Here is a 19891-nt window from a genome sequence, read left to right as displayed (position 1 = left end):
CTCTGAGCTCACTGTCCTCGAAGCCACCTGGCCGGTCCTTAGACTGGTGTGCCCATGGTCTGCACGTGGACCGTGCTGTCAGAACCCCCGGTTTCTCCCTTCTCCCTCCCGCTGCATTATTTTCCACTTCCACTCCGGGCCCTAAATCTTGATGGGAGCGAACAGATACATTGTTGCCTTGGCTGTTGTTGCGCTTGTGCCCTGCAGCAGGCAGCGGGGTCAGTGTGGGGGCCGCGGGAAGGGCTGGGTGTGTCCTTCCCCGCTCTGTCGCTCTGTGGACTTGAACAAGGATCACTGCTGCGGGCCGGGGCGACAGGCAGCCCGTAGGCCTCAGCGTGAGAGCGTTCTCCCGCCGGCGGAAGGGCCGAAGTAACTGGGGCTAACAGGCACGGCCTGTGTGTCCAGCCTGAATTTCTACGTGCGCATAGATACGCCGTCTGAGGACCACGGGGCTGGTTTTTGTAACGCAGACGGCTCTTCCAGCGTTAACTCGGGGACCTGACGGTTACGAGTCTCAAGTCGTCTTTCATGAGTCCCTCCTGCTGACTGAAGCGCAAACACAGCGCAGGCTGGGCCGTCCTCCCGCCTCCCGGCCGCGGACCCCAGCTCCCACGTGGGCGCCCGGGGGCCCTGCCCGGAGCTCGGCCCGCCCTGGTGCCCGGCCTCCGCAGGCGGCCCCCAAGCCCTGCGTCTCCCGCCCCGGGCGCCCTGCCCCCAGCTCTTGGTGCTGCCCTGGGCCTCGCCGCATTTCCAAGATTCCCCTGACGGCATGTTCTGCTCTCAGTTACTGTTGACTCGCTCCGCGCACTCAGTGTAAACCTGACGGGATCGGAAGGGGTTTTGTAGCAGCCGGCCCCCCGGCCCCCGCACTGAACTCGTCAGACCTCCTGACCATGAGTGCGGCCGCCTGGCGTGACGGCCGCGGGGCTGCCGCCTTGGAGGTGGGCTCCCTTTCCCGTGCAGCAGTCGGACACACACGTGCGGGGGGGGGGGGGGGGGGGAGAGCAAGAGGAGTCTGAGAGTGAGGCCTTCTCATGCACCGGACGGCTCCTTCTCACGCATGCACCAGAGAGGCAGGAGAGCCCGCTAGTTGCTTCGTGCTTACACGCATCTGCTCTATACGTGTTTATACGTGTTTATGCATGTATAGCGGTGGGATCCTCCTCTAAGAAAAGACTCCTGAAAACTCCCTGGTGGAACAGTCAACTATGGTTCAGAAGCATTTCGACAGTAATGCCCCTCCACTGCTCTCCGGGCTGCTGCCGTGGGCAGGTGACCTGTTTGACACAGCAGCTCCGTGTTCAGCCGCCGCGTCTCTGGCGCTGCTGCCCACTCAGCGCGCCCCCCGGCCCCTCCCTGCGGGGCCCGGTCCTGGACCGACACTGCCGGCGGGAGAGCGGCTCCAGCGGCACATCCCGCTCCCGCCTAACACCCAGCAGCCGGAAAGAGGTGGAGCTCCCCCGTAGCAGGTGGGCACGCCTGCCTGTGGGGAGTCTGTGGGGTGTCTGTGGGGTGCGGGCATGGTCGCCGGCCCCCCCGCACCGCGAACAGCCCCCTCCCCAGGCGCAGAGGGGAAGGGAGGGCGCGGCCGTCCCACCTCCGGTGAGCATCTGCGAGCACTTGCAGACACACTTGTCCTTGTCGGCGTCCTTGGTGCTGAAGTCGCTCCCCGGCTGGCTGATGCTGCTGATCTTGCCGGCCGTGCCCGACAGCCCTCTAAGGTGAATCCTGCAGGCGTGCAAGGGGGAGAAAACACGGCGTTAGTGGGCGTGGGCCGCTGGCTTACCGTGGTGGAACATTTTTCTACAAAGCATTCTGTTCCAGCGAAAGGAGCCCTGGGCTGCCCAGCGCATAAGGCATACACACTCTGGACAAAGTATGTTTGCGCTGGTGTAAACAGGAACCAACTTATCATCAGCCCTGTAGGCAGGGAGGACTGTTTTCGAGAAACTGTCACCGGCTGTCACTTGCACAGCACCAGCGGGGACTTCGGGGCACTGCGGTTTACTTTCCTGCGGCTGTGACATAAACAGGAAGGGGGGACCACTCGGCGTGGGGAGGGGTCCTCTCTCCCGGTCCTCAGGGTCACCCAGAGAGAAGCGAGGGCCTCGGGGAGCCTGGACAGCCTCACACGCCGCTCTTTCCCCTGGGGGGTGGGGTGGGGAGGCCAGCAGGCACCAAGGAGCGACCACGGAGCCCGGAGTACGGATCCGCCGAGTCGGGGCAGGAAGAAGCCCCTCGGGCTGCCTCGCCCGGCGTCTGCACAGCATTGTGACCCCCTGCCAGGCCCAGGGAGGGGCCGGCGGTCCCGTCCTGTTAGGCACTGGTGGTGGCCCGCACGTCCTGAGGTGTCAGGCGTGCAGATGTTTAGCAGGCACAGGCTGGGGAAGCGGGAGGGGGGGAGCTGTGGCAACCCTCCTGCGGCGTCCCTGGGTGGGTGCGTGGAGTGCGGGGGCCCGGGCGTCAGGTCTGCCGGTCCTGGGGTTCCCACGAGACCAAGCCCTCCAGCGTCACAGGGACAGTCGTACCTCAGCCCCCAGAGGACGCTCGTCTCTGGGACACCCGCCCCTTCGCCAGCCCCTTCCGTGGGAGGAGGGCCGCACCCGAGATCTGGGGCGGGAACAGAGGGTGGAGGAGAGGGAGGCTCACCGGGGGCCGACCCTCACGAGCTCCGCAGGCACAGGCAGGGCGAGCACTCGGAGCCCGTTCCAGCCCGAGGGGCCACGCTGCCCGTGTGTGCTCACTTGTCAGACGGGTGAGTTCAGGGGCAGGAGCTCGGCCAAGTCCTCCCTTGGCGGGGGGGGGCGCAGGTCCGCCCTCGCCCCTCCGTCCTCCGTCGGGGTCCCCCCTGGCAGACACCCCCGGGGGTGACCGCTCGTTGAGAAAGAGGTTCTGGAAGGTGGAGGCAGGAGCCACCAGGGGGCGTCCCACGGAGCGCCGACTGACCCGGAGTCCCTCCTGGGTTAATGACTGAGACCTGGGGAGATTCTCCTGTGGCCGCTCTGCGAACGCCAGCACCAAGCGTGGACTGAACCTCCGAACTTCAGAAGCGTCCTCCTTGAGCTTCGGAAACGCCCCCCGCACAGCCCCGGGGCCCTGCTGCAAAGGGTCCCCCGCGTGAGCGCTCGCTCCTGCAGTCGGGGCCTCAGAGGCTGTTTCCTTCCCGGCCCTTCTCGGGACTCGCGGGGCCTGTCGGGCAGTCCCTCCTCCCAGCTCCTCCCGGCTCCTCCCGCCACCGCAGCTCTCCTGGGACTCAGTTTCCCCAGGGTGCGAAAAACGAGGGGGATACCACCTCTTACGGGTCTCCGAGAGACTGCCGTGGGACCCGCTGGCTTCAGGCTGCTCTTGTAGAATGCGGTTGTTGCAAACAGCCACGGTCTCGGGACTGCCGGGACCTGGTGTCAGCCCCGTGGTAGGGCGGGGAGTGACGTCGGAGGTGAGGCGGGAAGGGGCCGGTTTTTAAGGTTTAATGTGCGAGTTGCCTTTAGGTTTAGTAGAAAGACCCGCATTCTGCTGGTGTGCTTTGCGCTTTCCCTGCAAAGGAGCTCAGCTGCTGTGCTCGGCGGGCGTTCTGGGCCGTCGGTGGTTCTTCTGGGTGTCAGCCACCCTACGGTTCTCTTATCACACTGGCATGCTTTCTTGCCACAACATTTGTTCAATGTAGTATCTGTCTTGTACTGCCAAGTGAGTGAAACCAGGCTTTAAACACGTGTGCTTTGTGGAACGGCAGATCCCAAGTTGATTTACGCTTCCAAAGGAAGTATCTGAGAGCCATCTCAGATGAGAGTGTTTTTATAATGTCAGCATGTAAGGGTCATGACCCATTTTGTAAAATCTTCATCTATCAACAGTCTAATCCTTAATTTTTGTGTTTCTCTGTTGTTGTTTTTTTAATTCCTCTGTTGTAGTCTCCTAACCGTTGCCAGTTGGAAAAACATTTAGCTTGGAGGTGAAACAGTGACCAGCACTTGTGTCCCAGCGTTCCCCGCAGCGGCGATCTCTCCGGGGCGTCCTGGGCACTGCCTGGGGCCCGGACACCTGTCCCGTCGCCGTCCCCGTGTGGCCTCCCCGGGAGCCGTGCTCGTGGGGCAGCGAGACCGGGCCGGCCCGCTGGCTGACGCCCTGCGGCCCCCGGCCACGCCTGTGCATTCTGGTCCGCCCGCACGGGGCAGCCGTGCTGTGCCCTGCGGTTCCCGGGGCTGCCGGCAGGCCTCAGCTGTTTCCTGTGCCGTCACCGTGCCCTCCCCCACGGGGAACCCATCCCAGGCCGGATCTGGAGCTGAAGTTTGTGGCCCCACGGCTCGGCTCCCCCGCCCAGCAGCAGGCCCCAGGTGGGCCCCCGAGAGACGCAGGTGGGCCGGCAGGCCAGGTAGCGGCCGTCTTCTGTGACGTTCGAGGGCACTTGGTCTGTTTCTGACCTCCTGGGAGGTGCCCAGGGTCAGCACGCAGCACTGGCCTGCTCCTCGGACGCCTGCAGGGCTCGCTGGTGGCTGGACCCCAGGGCGGGGCCTTCTCAGAGGGGCTCCTGGTGTGCCTCCGCCGGCCCCACCCCCGCCCCACCCGCATCCACTGTGCTGAGTTCCTCCTGGTGGAGCTGGATGCCCCCCAGAGGCTCTTCCGTGCGGGCCTCGCCCCGCAGTTGCGCACGACCGGGGCCCAGGCTCTCGGGCCCTTCGTGGCTCTGTCTGCACCGCGGCGGCGTTTCAGGGCCAGGAAGCAAACCCCGGTCCAGGTGGCCCGTGCCTTCCTGGGAACAGTCGCGATTAGCGCCACCAGCTGGTGGACGGGGTGAACAGTAGCGCGGGCCGTGGGGGAGTGGCCGCCCACCAACCGTCCCCCAAACCTCCTACCAAACCCGCCACTCAAACGGGACGGCTCAGCCTGACGCTGGGTGGGACACAACAGTCGCGGGTATTTGAGCCGCAAAGAGATGGATTTCACTGTTAAAACCTTTCGGGGGAAAACAAGGTAGGCGCGTGTGTGGTGCCTCTGTCCTGACATCTTACGACGCGGGTGCACAGCCCCACGCTGCGCCGAGTTGTGGGGCCCGTCGCCTGCCGGGCTGCGGTCGCCTGCGCTCTGAGGGTGCGGAGCGCACACGGCGGGCACGGAGCTGTCCCCGAGGGGCCCCTTGTATCGTTAAAACCAAAGGCAGACGCTCAAAACCAGAGACACGGACCTCAGGGCAGCCACGAAGCAAGGGGCGTGCCGCGGGGCCGCCCTCCCCGGCGCAGCGCGCCGCCGCCGCCGCCGCCGCCGCCGCGGGCGCCCCCTACCTGTAGTTGAGGTCCTCGCCCGAGAGGTAGAAGTGCTCGTACAGCGCGTAGGCCTCGCCGCCCTCCCAGTCCGCCAGGCGGATGCGCAGCGCGTGGCGCCTCTGGCTGGTCAGCTGCGACACGAACTCGTTCCCCAGCCAGTACTCGCCCGCGGGGTTCCCGAAGCCCTGCAGACCGAGGGTGAGGGGGAGATTCAGTCGCCTCTCCTGCTCTTCTCCGTGGGCTTGGAGCCCGTGGTCAGCAGTCAGCGTGCGGTGCCGTCAAGCACTCTTCGGAAACCCTTCCCTGCCCTGTGAAACTGGGGCCCTCCAGCTAGGAATGTGGGGGCCTCCATGTGGGAATGCGGATTGATCTGAATAGGCCAGTTTTCAGGCAGCCAGCCGTTCCTGGGAGAGAAGTAGCGCTAGACTAGTCAGAAGGACTTGGGGAACCCCCGCCCCCCACCACCGCACACACGTGAGCACAGACGGCTCAGGGTACGGCGGGGGACGCCCCACGGAGCAGTCGGCTTTCCAAAGCTGCCCCCCGGGGGCTCCCACGCCTTCCCCTGGAGACACAGCTGGCGCTCCATTGGCAGGACCGCCCTTCACCGGGGAGGCCGACACCCGGTCACCGAGAACCCTTGAGTCAAAAAAAACACAGTCATGATTCATCGGTGGTTTTGAATTTGTGGGGAAGGCTTTGCAGATCCTGAAAGTTACTTTTCACACACACAGATCATTTTCAGATGGCTTAATAAACGTTCTTACCACTTTGTACTCCTTCCAAGTCCTCTGGAAATCCACACTGCCGTCCTCGCGCCGCTGAATGACCGTCCAGCCCCCGCCGGCCGTCTCCATGTCGCAGTGGGCCTGCCAACAAGAAGGGCACCGTCACGGCGTGTGGGCTCAGGGGCGCAACTCTGCGTGCCCCGCGGGGGAAGCGTGAGAGACTCGGAGACCCCCGAACAAGACCTGTGCTCGCGGGGGTCTTCAGGGTGGACCTCTGTGGTCCTCCGAGACACGGAGGGTTTTAAATACGCTGAAAACCGTGGCTCTAAAACGAGGACGGGAAACACACGGCGATGCAACGCAGTGCAGTGGTGGGAGTGGGGCGTCCTTGTCATCGCCTGCTCCAGGCCACAGACCCACCGAGGAGCTGACTCAGAGCCCGCTGTCCCGCAGAGGCTCCCTGTGGGCGGGGCGCTCGCCGGGCAGACGGGCCAGCCTCTCACTGCCACCCACAGGACGGCAGGGACGTGTGCTCGCGTCCCTGAGACCCCTCAGGAGAGCCGGCAGTGCGCCACCTCTGCAGCGGGGCTGTCAGAGGTGCACCCGCCACACGGGGTTTCCCAGGCTCCCATTGCGGGGCACGTCTTGGGGGCGTCCAGCTCCCTCTGTGTGGGACACACCCCGGGTGTCTCCGCCCGTCCTCACTCGGAGGGACTGTGTCCCCGCTGCGGCCTGAGCGTGGCCTGGCAGCTCTGCGCACAGAGCCCGCTTCCAGCACCCCTGCCCTTGGCCCCTGCCCTTGACCCCTGCCCACGGCGCTGCTCCTCCCAGCTCCGGGCTGGCTGGGTGGGTGCAGACCGGGCTCGGAACCCAGAATTCTTTCCCGGGCTGCGAGCACGCACGCCCAATTTCAGCTCAGCTGGAGGTTCGTTCTGAAATCAAAACCCCTGAAAGCAAGATTGCATAAATAGCTGTAAATAATGAGATTACAGCAGAACGAAGAGGGTTTCCAGCAAGCGGGGATCGATTTCCCCACGGCACACCGGGTCGCGCGCGGGAACGCTAAGGTTCAAAGCCAGTTGGAGCGCGGCTTCCTTTGTCATTCGCCACGGCCTTTTCGGTAGGCGTGGCGGACACGCAGGCCGAGTGAGCCGAGACCGGAACTGCCCCCCGTGAGCTAGTCCTGGCGTGTGGGCGGGGGGCCGTGGTGGGGGGGGAATGCCTGGACCCGCTCCTGCCCTCGAAGGGCCGGCCCGCCGTCTTGCAGTGCCCGGGGGTGGGGGGACACGGCGAGAACCCAGCCCCCCCCTTCGCCCCACTGTCTTGAGGGCCCCTGGGCCCCGACTGCTTCCCCCCGTGATCCTTGTGTTAGGAAACACGTTCCCTCAGGAGGAAAGTTACCTTATGAAGAGTAAAATGCTTCCCCGTTTCAGATGGCTCAGACCCATGACACCCGTCTGTTGAAGGCGCCCCTGCCCACCCCGTGTCACAGCAGCACCGTGGTGGGTGGAGGTCGTGCCGCCTTGCGCTCACACTCGATGCCGTGCCCCGTGCGAGGCTCGTGGCGCCTTTTACCGAACCCCGCAGCCGCCTGCGGTGATGGGCGCTGCTGCGTTTCTGAGGGCAGCGGACCGGTGTAGTCCAGTTGGATGGACGCAGCCGGCCGGCCACTGTTGAGTGGACCACAGGGCTTGAAGCGGCTCTCCCTCATTCCCACCCACGTGCGTCTTTTCTACGAGACCCCGCGGACAGAAAGGGAAGCCCGACCCTTGGGTCACGGGCCAGCAGGCCCTCAGCACAGCTCCGGCTGCGGGCAGCTCACAGACGACCCCCCTCCTTTGCCTGCGGTCCACGAAACCCTCGGTCCCGCTCACATCCGTTTCCCCACTCAGCGCACGGCCTGCGTGGGCGGCGGCGTCCCTCCCCCGCACCCCAGCGGCGCTCCTCGGGGGGGGTACAGAGCTGGCCTGGCTCCTGCCGTGGCCGTCCTTGTTCTGAGGACGCCAGAGTCGCCGTCCTGCAGTCTCCGTGCTCACGTCGGGGAGCCAGCCCGCCCGCCCGCCGTGGGCAGCGGGGTGAAGGTGCTGGGGCGGCCGAGGTCATCTGCTGGTGCGCCAGCGACGGGGCGACCTGCTCCGGGACTGCACCGCCACCGTTAGAGCACTTTCTCAGCGTGGCTCTGTCCGGACTTGAAGGAGGAAGAGAGAAAAACAGGGCCTGCGAACTCCAGAGTCCAGAGTCACGGTTCACCGGGTCGTGGAACTTCGAGACAGAGGCGTCCTCATGGCCGGGGCACTGGGTGACAGTGACGAAGCAGATGACTCCAGGCTGGGCAAAGCCCAGGTCCACTGAGGGTGCCAGGGCCCACGCCGGCGCCGGCAGCCCGGGCAGCGGCACTTGGGGCCAGCAGGCCAGCATGCAAGTGGGGCCCTGGGAGCTCGCTCTCGCTCTGAGGCTTGGTTTCAGGGCTGAGCTTCAGCCCCAAGGCCACGGTGATTGCACAGCCAACGCGAGCAGGAGGATAAACGTTGGGGGGCAGGTGCCCCGTGAAATGAGGGAAGGAGACCACCGTGTCTCCGCCTGGCAGGCACACGCGAGCACTGCCCACAGACGCCGTCTCGCTGTGTCCGTCCTGCACAAGAACCTGATGAGGTTTTCAAAAGTGAGGTTGAACTATGGAGGCCCTTTCGGGAAAGCTCTCCCCAAAGTCTGCGGAACGCTCTCCCTGCTTGAGGTGGCTGAGTCAGGGCGGCGTGGGGCCCCTGCCTCGGGGAGCCGGCGTCCTCTCCTCCTGTGAGCGGGCGGGCAGTCGCAGTGGTAACAACGGGGGAGGGGGGCGGTGAGTGCCGAGTCCCAACCCGGGGGCTGCACCCCCCCCCCCCCCCCGGTGACCTCGACTCCGCTCTGCAGGGCTGGAGGGGTCGGGTCGCTCACAGAGGAGGCATCTCAGGGGTCACACAGCACACACAGCTCCCTTGCTCGCTCGCTCGGAGGCACGGATTGGTGGAGCCGAATCCTTACCCAAAGGAGGCGACTCGCGGACCCCGCATCCGGTGGGGAATTACGGTCTCCCGACTGGGGGGGAACCTGGGCATCTGCGCCTGGACCCTTTACTTAGCGGGGACGGACTGCTGCTCCCTGCTGTGTGTGCGAGGTACCGTCGTTCCTGCAGACGCTCGACAGGGACATGGGTCCTGATGCCTCCAGAGGTGACCGGAGACCCCCACCATCCCCAAGACCTGCACGGCTCCTCCTCCTGCAGGACGTCTCCCGGGGCTGCTGGTGGGGTCTCCTGCACCAGCTGGGAACTCGGGACTGAGCAGAACTTGAGCACAACAGCAGGGGGCGACTGTGCGTCTGGGTTTCTACCAGGAGCGGTCACCCTCTGCTCGCACCCTCCCCCACTGCTCCTGTCCCACCCCCATTATCTCTGTGCGGAGGAGAGCCCACCACCTGGTACCGACAGGGGCACCCCAAGACCTGGCTGGACAGCCAGACTGCAGAGGGGGTTGGGAGGCTTGGCCCAGAGCCTGTCCACCACTTGTCATCTGCGGCAGGCTGTTTGGGGTTTTGCCCTCCCCCTAGTACAGGCCTCTGGGGCACGAGGGACACTAACTGATTTCCAGGGTTGATTTAAAGCAGCGTGAGTGAATTATGAGTGAATTAGGTTTCTTTGGAAAGGGTTATCTTCGCTAACACAATATTTGTCTTTTAAATTCGTAGCCAAGGTCTGTGTTACTGTTTCAAACCCAGGGTCTTGAAACCCTTAGTGCTTATACTTTCAGAGGGGTTTTCTTTATCACTGCGCTGCGGAGCATAACACTGGGAGGATAACACTGAAGCGGAGAGGTGGTACTTCCAGGGGTCTCCAAGATTTCCATTTTTGATACAGTATCAGCGCCTTTTCCGCAAGTGTTTCCATTCGGTCGGTAGCTGCATCTGCAGTGGCCTTGGCTGTGTGCAGTCAGTCACCAGCATTTATAGAACCGCTGCTCTCCCAGTGTTCTTCCGGCTTCTGGAACCTCTAAGACAGGCCGTGCTGAAGCATCCCCTACGGAGCGATTTTCGTCCCCTCGGAGGCCCACCGTCCCCGGACCAGTCCAGACTAAGGGCGGAGCCACCGGCATCCCTCCCCAGGGGGAGCTGTGCGCCCGCTGCCCCCACGCGGCCTCCGTTTGTTGGGTCACTCCTCCGTGCACAGGAGGGGGCGTGCCCTGGAGTCCGCGCCTTGTCCTGGCGGAGAAAATGCTCTGCCCCTGGCGGCATGTGTGCGTCCCCGCCCACAGCGACCACGGAGAGCGAGCAGCCCAGCCCCGCGGTCCTGGGGCCGTGGTCTGCGGGCTCCTGCGGGTCCCTAGACCCGGGTCCCTGGCAGCAAGTCCACAAGGTCAGCACCGTTTCCATAGTGACACTACGTGGTCCCTGGCCTTGCCCACCGTATCGGTGCTTGCTCACGCGGTGCACAAGCACGGGCGTGTGAACCTGCTGTGCCCAGTGGGACTCAGACTGCCCTGGCGCGGCTGCGTTCCTGTCACTCGCGTGCACTCGGGCTGCCTCTGACGCAGCAGTCGGTGCGGTTTTGTTAACCCCGAGCTGCGGGGTGCACCCCTTTCCGTATCTGTGCGCTGGCGGGAGGGGCGGGCCCCGCCCCCGCACGCGGGAGGACCCGCGGCGGCGGAGCTGCGAGCTCAATGATTTCGGGGGCGGGGGAGGGGGTGTTGGAAGATATTTTCTTTAAACTTCACGAAAGAGTCTCACACCTCATGGGGGACAGCTGGCGGCGTGCGCGCCCAAGCCCAGGCCCAGGCGTGTGTGATGGGGCTGGAGGGAGCGCGCGCCGCGGTGGGCCTCGAGCCCCGCCAGTGTCCCCGCAGAGAGGGGCCTGGGTCCCGGCTGGCCCTGCGCGCATGTGCAGCGGGCAGGTCCGGGCCCAGCGACCGCAGCACAACCCCGCAGGGAGACCCGGGCAGCCCCTTACCTTGACCTCCTCCGTGGAGTTGGGGAAGGTCAGCGTGTAGACGCCGCTGGTGGTGCGGCCGGCCTTGAACGCTTCCGCGCAGTCTCTGAAGACGGTCTGTTTCTCCTTGGCCGCCGCGGCGGCGGTCTTCGCTGCTTGGGGAGACAGAAGAGCATTTGTGTGGGGTCCGTGGAAAGAGGAAAGGTGAGGGTTCTGACAGGCACTCTTTGGGAAGCTTTATTACACTTGAATCCTTACAGCAAGTCGAAGGGATGTGTCACTTTTTCAACCTTTCCAAAAAAGTTCCTCCTCCCGCCTGCTTTGCCCGAACCCGCAGCGACTGTTACCCGCAGTGCGCGCCTCCTTCTGGATCTACACGGAATGCGACACTTCACAGCCCGCCCTGATGAACGGCTGCTTTCTAAAACCTTCCAGCTGGGGTAGACCCAGACGAGGCTGCTGCGGGGGAAGGGGACAGCACACGCCGCACGCAGCGGTGCCCGCAGGGGGGCTGCGTGGCTGGGCCCCGCCCCTCACCGGTCCGGGCCCTGGCTGTGTTTGCGCTCTCGCACACCCGAGGCCGCGCCTGCGCACGCATGGCCCTTTAGACTCGGGGCTTAAGACGTTTACAGGTCTTTGGGTTTTTAGCCACTGTCTCCTAATAGTTTGCGTTAAAGGGGAACCCAACATGCATCATCTAGGTACGCCTTTCCAGTTCTTCATCTGAGTCTGAAAACTCCAGGACCGTGAAATTTTTTCAGGCTTCCCAGCCTTTTCTCATCCTGTTAAAAATAGTGTGTGTGTGTGTGCACGCGCGCGCACACGCCCTGGCAGGTGTTGACCTGTGTGTCCTCCCAGGGGCCCCCTGCGCACGGCGCCTGGCCCGGCTGCTGTGGGCCCCACGGGGGGACCTTTCTGGGGGGGGACCTTTCTCGGCTCGCGTCTCCCACCAGGCCCTGGGCCGCGCGGCGCCCTGGGCTGTGGCTCCTCGAAGCCAACAGACACCTCGCACTATCTCAGTCCCGCCGCACAACCTCAGGTCCCTGTTCCTGCTCTACGCAGGTTCGGAAAGAACCCTTTTTCTACGTTGTAAGACTTGGAGCCTCTCGTCAGAGGGCCCCCAGCTGCTCCCAGCCAGCCCGGCGGGAGCCGGCCTGCCGCCCAGCCTCAGCGGGACGGGCTGCGGTTGTGAGTGTCCGCTCCCCCGGCTGGTAGAGGCCCTGCCTGCGGGTTCCTGTGGGAGCAGGAGTCGCTGCACGGCTCGGGGCACGGGTGAGAGCACGGCTCTTAGGGAACAACGAGTGTCCCGGCGAGATTCTTACGTGAAGCGTGTCTGTGTCCGAGAGTCCAAGCTGAACGGCCAGTACGGGATACACCATGGTAGGAAGTAGACCCCAGGTGTTCAAGAAAGAACTTAAAAACGCCACAGCGGTGGGGTGTCACACCTCTGAGGGGCCCTTGGACAGGCAGCCCTCGTCCCTCCGGTGCAAGAGGAGTGGAAGGTGAAAGGGCACCGCAGAGGTCAGAGGGCACGGGAGGGTCCGCTGGAGAGGAGCGCAGCCCTCTGCCAGGTACTGCGAGCATTAGCTCCTTCGAACAAAATCGGGTGGGTCCACTGTTGTTTCCCCACTGAACACATTGCTAACTTGCCTGGCCCCAGGTCTCGTGAGTGACGGGATGGACCCACTTAAGGCTCTTTGATGCCCGGGCGTCAAACCATGTCTGGGGTGTCTCCCTTCGTAACAATCCGTCTGTGTGAATATATCTCCCCTTCCTCCCACTTTCTCCCTTTTCACTGGTTCTACGTTGAGACCCTGTGAAGCTCTCACAGCCAGTGGGTAAGGCAAGTGGGGCCGCCTTCTGAACGGGGAGGATTTCCCAGGGCTCGGGGACGCACGCTGGAACTGAGTGTAAGGGGCGCGAGAGCCTAAGGGGGCGGGGGCGGGGCGGGGGCGTCACTCACAGCCCGGCGCGGACACCAGGGTCAGCAGGCCGCGCACCGCCTCCACCAGGTCACGCTGCTGCTCCTGCAGGGCCGAGTTGTTCGCCGTCGCCCTCACCAGCTGCTTCTCCAGCTCCTCGATGGCCGAGCTCTGCTTGGACACCAGCACCTGCAGCTGGTCCTTCTCCTCCCGCATGGACTGCAGCTGGACGACGTGCTTGTCCTCCATGTCCAGCACCTTCTTTTCCAGGAGGCTGGGGAGGGGGAGCCGCGGCGGTCAAGGCCAGGGCCTCGGAAACAGCTCGCCCGCCTCCTGCCGCCTGCGCGGTCAGCTGCGGTTTGAGTCGGCGCCGACAGTTACTGTCAGACGCCCGGCGGCGGGGGCTCGAGCGTCTCCCCCAGTGACCCATGGGTCACTGTGGATCAGGACGGCCGACTGGGCTCCCGTGAGCGCGCCCGTCCCTGAGTCATCAGCCACCGGGACGCAGCCGTCCGCACCCGGCTGGCGTCAGCGGCACCACGTCCGCCTTCGTCATTTCTGAACGTTTCCCGGGACATCGGCTGCGTGTCGATTTGTGTGTCTCCTTCGTCACCTTGAAAACCAAGGGGACCCCAGCAGAAGAAGGGGACCTGAAAATGGGCGCCCAGAGCGCTGGCGTCCTGCTTGAGGTCGTCTAGCACCTTCGGGTGCAGGCCCTCGCTTCGGAAACCCTCCCGCCGCGCCCGACCTGCACCGGCACCTGAGAGATGCGGGCACCTGGCTCCCCTCTGCCGCCTTCACAGCGACGTTGTCTTCTGTCGCCGGTGACACTCGACGAGGGGGCCGGACGGGCCGGGCGGTCGCATGGCCCCCAGTGTGCACGAGCGTGTGCACGAGCGTGTGAACTCTCAGGGATGGGTGTGTCTTCAGGAGACTTCCTTCACCCCTCCCCAGACTACACAAGCCCGGCGGCCGCATCATGGCCAGAAGGAGTCCGTCGTACATGCGAGGCAAGCCCAGGCCAGGCCTGCCCGGACCAGGCTGGCTCCCCCAGGACGCCACGTGGTGCCCGCAGAGGCACGGGCCCCAGGGGTGCAGCCCCAAGGAACCCCGGGGCCCGCTCCTGAGCAACGGCTCGCAACACACACCGGGACCCGTCGCTGGTTGTGAGGCCAGTCGCGCTTTTCTAACGCCAGGAGATCACATCAAACCCAGTTGGCCCCTGAACGACCCGGACTTGAACTGCGGGTCCAGCCGCGTGCGGGCTTTTCCCCAATGACCCCTGCATCGTTTTCCGTCTGTGTTCGAGTGAGGGTGCGGGGGGCCGGCCGTGCACCTCGGCACCTTGTTCTGCACACGACACTAGTGTGCCCGGATTCCGGTGCCTGGCGGGGCGTGGGCCCCTGCAGCTGACCCCTGGGGGACTCAGAGGGTCGTTAAGTTTCGGGGGGAGGCAGACGTCACATGGGGATTTTTGACGGATGGGGGTTTGGGGTCTCTAACCCCCGTGTTGTTCAAAGGTCAAGTGTACGTGGGGTGAAACAGATGAGAACAGCGTGTGATTTCACAGCAAGAACTTGCGATGCTGCCGCGAACAGCACGGTGCCCGGTGCGAGGTGCTGGGGGGAAGGGCGGGCCCGTGTGGCTCGGCCGCTGCCAGCCGCGCCTCCAGGCAGACGTTTGCCGACCAGGATGGAGTGCGGCTTGGAGGGCTGTGCCGGCCCCTGTGCACTGCTTCAGGGTCTTCCTCCCCCACACCCCTCACCGGCCCCCTGCCACAGAGCCCCTGACCCCTGGGACGTTTTAAACGAAGCAACTCAGCATTTTGGAAGAGTATAATTAATAGTCACATAAAACAGTCCTGTGTATCTAGAAAGCATGCAATTCTGGGTTATAAATTGTTTTATACTTTTATTACCTGTTCTTATCTTGCAATTTGTTTATTTCACTGGTCTGATCCAAAATCTGTTTTTCCAATTTGTTTGTGGAGAGGGAATGTTCCAGAAGCTGAAGTTCGAGTCTCGTTGTCTGATTTAACACCTAAATGCAACAAGACAAAATTCCTGGTCACCATTTTTAAATCAGACAGAACTTCCTTTTCACTGCTCTACCTGGGTCCCAGGAGAACGAACCTGAGGCGTGATGCATTTACCCAACTCTCTCCCTGGGGCGTGTTTCTCGTTATCGGGAAACTCTCCATTTCCTGGGTCGTATCGGGTTGTTTAAGGTTTGCATCCAGGTCTTCGTTGTGGAAAGTGCTCACTGGTTCTGGACAGTGGTAGTTGGGTCGAAGGATGTAATGTCATTTTCCCCATCCTGCCACGTGCGGCCAGGTCACAGAGTGAGACTGGCCGGGGGGCGGAGCGGTCACACCAACGTGCCGGAGTGGCTGGCACACGGAGAGAGGCCCAGCCTGCGCCCAGCACTCGGGGCCGCGCTCCTGCCGGCTGGCCGGCTGTCACGTGGTCAGAGTCTCAGGCTTCCATGCCCGCGTTTCCTGGTCACTTGCGGCAGCCTCTTCTCCTCGTTCCTCTTTCTGGTCCTAAAAGTCGTGTCCAGCCGGGACGCAGTGACGCGCCAGTCCGGCTCGGGAGCTTGGGGTGACCTGGGGGCCTGTCCGACCTGTGCCCCCGCAGTGCCGCCGCCCCGTGCGCTCCCGCAGCTTCCGGGCGAACTCCTGCGCGTTGGCGGCCTTCCAGCAGGAGAAGGCCACGCCTCGCACCCTCCGGGTCGGGGGTCTCAGGACGTGGAGTCACCGGGAAGTGCAGGCAGGGCTGTTGCCCAGGGGCAGGTCCGTGCGAGAAGCGTTCGCTCGGGGTGTGTGTCACTCGCTGGAGGGCTGGCCCGGCCCTCGTGCAGCTTAGGGACAGTCTGGTGCAGAGCCGCAGCGCCCGCCCTGCGCTGCCACCCAGAGCGCTGCTCTGTGAGTGAGTCACGGGTTGGCCACCAGCGGGGCGGGCTTCCCGTGACGGGCAGCCGGGGTGCTCCGCCTTCATCGCGGGGTAGGGGGGGCCCCACATGCTGCGCCACTTCCTGCTGACGGGGCTGGGAGGTCGGGTCCCTCCTGCAACTCGGACAGCTATGATAGGATTGGGGGGCGGGGGGACAAGTGGGTCCCGGCTGACTCAGGACCCCCGAGGTGCTGACCAAGGCTTCGGCAGGCCTCCACCACAGTGGGCCATCCACGTTCCCGTGGTCTCTCACGTGGCCCTCCAGCCACCCCCCGCTGTCCAGAGGGACCGTCTGAGAGGCTGGCAGAGTCTTGCTCCGTGCGGAAACTTGTACGTTCGCACTGAACCCGCTTCACGCAGCAACCGCTCCACAAATGCTCCGAGGAGGGGGCTTCCAGTAGAGGGCTCCGCAGCGTGGGGCCCGGCGTCAGGCTCGTCCGCGTCCTCACTCACCGGTGGACACAGCGGCAGGCTGGTCTCTCCAGCCGTCGCCCAGTGCGCCTGTCGTCCGCAGGGTGTGCAGTTTCGCGGGGTCTTTAAAACGCACGGACCCAACTGAAAACAGCTTGTGGGAGCGGCAAGTCTGACCCAGACAGGACGCCTGGAGGCCTGGCCCCTGGCCCTGGCACACCCAGGAGCCGGGCTTCCCCCGGCCCGCTCAGAAGGAGGTGAGTGCGACTCGGTGGTTCCAGTTTGTCTTCAGAAGCGCCTGTGGGCGTAGTGACACTTTCGCTTTTAAGTGCTCCTGTGTTTTCCTTCTTAGTTTTTATCGCATCTCGGGTTACAGTTTATACACTTTCATTCTCGGCTTTTATCGCCTCTTTGTAGTCCGCCACGTAAAATATTTACATTGTTCCCAGGCTGTTCTAATGGTGTGGAAAGATCTGGTAGGCAAACGCCTTTCACTCTGGCCTCGGATAAAAATATCGTTGGCTTCCCCCGCCTCGCCGCTGTTTTTTTCCCTGCCTCGGCCGGCGACTCTCAGGGCGGCAGTGGGGCGCCGGTCGCTGGCGGCCGTGTGGCCCTGCCCTCACTGGCATCACCCGTCCGGGGCCTCGCCCACGCCACCCTCCAGCCCGGAGGGGCATGGGCGCCACCGCAGCGTCCCGTGCTCGGCCACGAGGGGGCGCTCTGTGCAGCGTGCTGCTTCCTGCCACCGTGTGCGCCTGCTCCGCCCTCCGGCCCTTCGGTGACTGTAAGGACTGACACAGGGCGAGTCGCATGAGCTCTCACCACGGACTGGGTGCACTCACGCCACCGCTGGTTTCACGGGCTCCCGGAGACCCAGGCCCTGCCTTAACTGAAGAGGGAGACTGAGGGACGGAGGTTCCGCCCTCTGCCTCCGGGCTGGCCGTTTCTCCGCGCGGCGGGAAGTGGCCTTCGCACTGACGAGAGCATGTCCCGAGTCCAGAAAGCGCCAGGGCGGCAGGGGAGCATTTAACTTGCGGTCACGAGTGCGAGGACTGTGCAAATGACCGAGTGTCCGTAATAGAGTGAACGTGATGTAACCTCAGCACTAACAGTGCAAACGTCTTTACCGATTAGTCACACGGCCGTAAATCCATATCAATTCCCCTTTCCCTGCCAAGCCCAGCCGCCCTTTCCTTTCCCACGGCTTCCTCTGGGCACTTACCTGCGCCTCCACGTCGGTGAGCTTGCGCGTCTGCTCGGCCGTCTGGTTCAGCAGGTTCGTGCCTATTTCGATCATCACCGCCGTCTGGTTCTGCACCGCGTTCTGCTGCATCTCCACCATCTCCTTCTTCATGCTGTCCTGGATGTAGCTCTCCAGCTGCAACACACACGCGTCGGACACGCACACGCATCAGAGCGGCAGCCGCCAGTCGGACGCGGGACTCTCCCCACCAAGCGCATGCCCCGCCGTTGACCAGTCAGTCCGGGGCGGCCTGGGACTTGCTCAGGGTTTGAAACTCTGCCGGACTCTGTTTTAGTTACTAGGAATGAAACAGCGTGACTTTATCTAACTCAGAATCGGGCAGCCCTGCGACCTGGTGCGCAGCAGTCGGACTGGGAGCGCGTGCTGAGGCAGGTGGGGCGGGCGCGAGGCTGCGTCTCCAGGTGGATGGACGGGCGGCGGGGCCGTCCGGTTATACCCCCGCTGCCCTGCCACAGCTCTGCCCCGGTCTGCAGGGAACAGGAATGTGCTTCTCAGCAGCTTCCCTGTTCTGCCACCATCTAGACTTAGTTCTCGAAGCGAGGACCTCGGAAGACGGTGCGCAGTGCAGGCTCACCTGGGGGCTCGCCGGCACCCGTGCGCCTCACCCCTCAGCTCCACCTTGGGCAGGCCCCGCGCCCCGCCCTCCGGCGCCCCGCCCTCTTAAGAGTCCAGCACGCAGGAGACCTGGCAAGGTTTTCCTCGCGTGTGCGCATTTGTCAGGGGTTCGTCAGTTCGGCATCAGTTTCAGCCCCACACAAGCACCGCGGCACTTCACGGGCCGGTCGGAACCGGTTCCTCTTGCCTGAGGCCCTGGGGCCCACGGGCACGCCAGCTCCCTGTGTCATGAGCGTGAGCACAAGAGTGGAGCAGCTGACTGCACCCCCGCTGGTCCAGTGCCCGTCCCACTGGCCGTCAGGTGATGCAGCTTACTGCGCACACGCAGGGCCGGGGGCAGGGGGTGGGGGGCGGGCTGCAGGCCCCTCCTGCTCCCTACTTCCAGCCTTTGACCCCACGTGGGTGGCTCACCTTTGCGGGGCCTCCAGGGCCCTCCTGGATGAAACAGAGTTTCTGACTGGTCAGAGGGCTGTTTTTTCAGTTGACACTCGGTATTATGTTCTGTTAGTGTCCATGCATAGCATGGCGGTCAGACACTTGTGTGATCACAGACAGAGGGAGCCCCCAGTCCAGTGCCCGCCCGAGGCGGTACAGCTATCCCAGCGTCACGGGCTGCGTTCCCCGTGCCGGGCCTCTCATCCCCGGACCCCGGTCTGCATGGCTCTTCCAGTCTGTGCTGCTCCGCCCCGCCCCCTTCTCCGCCCCGCCCCCTGACAAACCCCGCCCCCTAGCAACCCCGCCCCCTGGACGCCCATCCGCCGGCCTGTCCCTGGTGACTCTGTTTCCGCGCCGTGTGCCTGTTCGTTTTGCGCCACGCGTCGGTGAAATCGCACGTGCTCTGCCTGCCTGGCTGCACTCGGGGAGGCGCCCCGGAGGTCCGCCCACGCCGCTGCAGACGGCGAGATTCCGCTCTTTTCGTGGCGGCGTGCTGTTCCCTCGCGTGGGTGCGCCACATTTTTATCTGCTCGGGTGTCCAGGGACGCTTGCGCCGCTCCCGTGTAATTAAGCTGTGTGTTACTACTTTTCATCCTCACTCGGGAGTGTATTTGTTGATTTGAGGGAGAAAGGAAGGGATAAAGAGCGAGAAACACCCACGTGAACAAGGATCCTCTGTGGGTTGCCTCCGGTCGCGCCCGGCCGGGGGTGAAACCCGCAGCCGCTCGGCGCACAGGACAGCGTTCCCCGCTGCCTCCGACCGGCCGAGCCGCCGGGCCAGGGCTCGTCGGGCTGCGTTCGTGACGCCGTCGCGCGTGGATCCCCTGGGGCACTTGAAATCCTGCTGTATCTCTTCTCCGCGTTCTGCACGGTCCGGTGACGGGGCCGCAGTTCCAGCCGCTGGTCTGGAATGCACGATGAGGACGGGACCCTATGTTTACTTCTTTGTCGCATAGCTCTAGCTCGAATGTTTTTATTAACCCGAGTGATTAGCAGTCGACCACAAAACCGCCCGTAGGGCCGTTCTTCGGACGGCGGAGCAGCCCTCGACGGCGCCGTCGGCGGGCGGAGCCCCGCCCCGTGGGCGCGGCCTGGCGGAGGCCGGAGCGAGGGCGCGCGGCGCTTCTCCCGCGGCCCAGGGTCGTCCGTGTCGGCACGCTTTGCGCTCTGTGTCTCTGGCCGTGTGCAGGGCCTCAGGGTTCGCGGTGGAGCTGTAAGCGTCGGGCTCCCGGGGCTGGCGGGCCGCGGGCCCCGCCCCCACGCCCACGCGTTTCCCATCTCCCCGCGCCAGGGGGCCTGCCCCCCCCCCCCCCCCCCGGTTCTCTCGTGGCCGTTGGGCAGGAAGCCCGG

At 64.3% G+C, this 19891-nt stretch overlaps 2 protein-coding genes across 2 annotated transcripts in view; one reads left to right on the top strand and one right to left on the bottom strand.

The window, feature by feature from the left end:
* MCPH1 (microcephalin 1) overlaps positions 1-19891 on the top strand; it is a 129304-nt gene that overhangs the window by 54743 nt on the left and 54670 nt on the right. The gene's annotated exons all lie outside the window — the stretch shown is intronic.
* ANGPT2 (angiopoietin 2) overlaps positions 1-19891 on the bottom strand; it is a 40942-nt gene that overhangs the window by 1609 nt on the left and 19442 nt on the right. The window contains 7 exon segments of the mRNA XM_036011794.1: positions 1598-1728; positions 5277-5443; positions 6026-6127; positions 10965-11095; positions 12907-13139; positions 14784-14905; positions 17450-17605. Coding sequence (XP_035867687.1) covers positions 1598-1728; positions 5277-5443; positions 6026-6127; positions 10965-11095; positions 12907-13139; positions 14784-14905; positions 17450-17605 — 1042 coding nt within the window.

Source organism: Phyllostomus discolor, chromosome 11 (assembly GCF_004126475.2).
Source record: "Phyllostomus discolor isolate MPI-MPIP mPhyDis1 chromosome 11, mPhyDis1.pri.v3, whole genome shotgun sequence".
In the NCBI taxonomy this organism is placed as follows: domain Eukaryota; kingdom Metazoa; phylum Chordata; class Mammalia; order Chiroptera; family Phyllostomidae; genus Phyllostomus; species Phyllostomus discolor.
The sequence above is the reverse complement of the archived record's forward strand: the minus strand, read 5'-3'. Positions and strand labels throughout refer to the sequence as shown.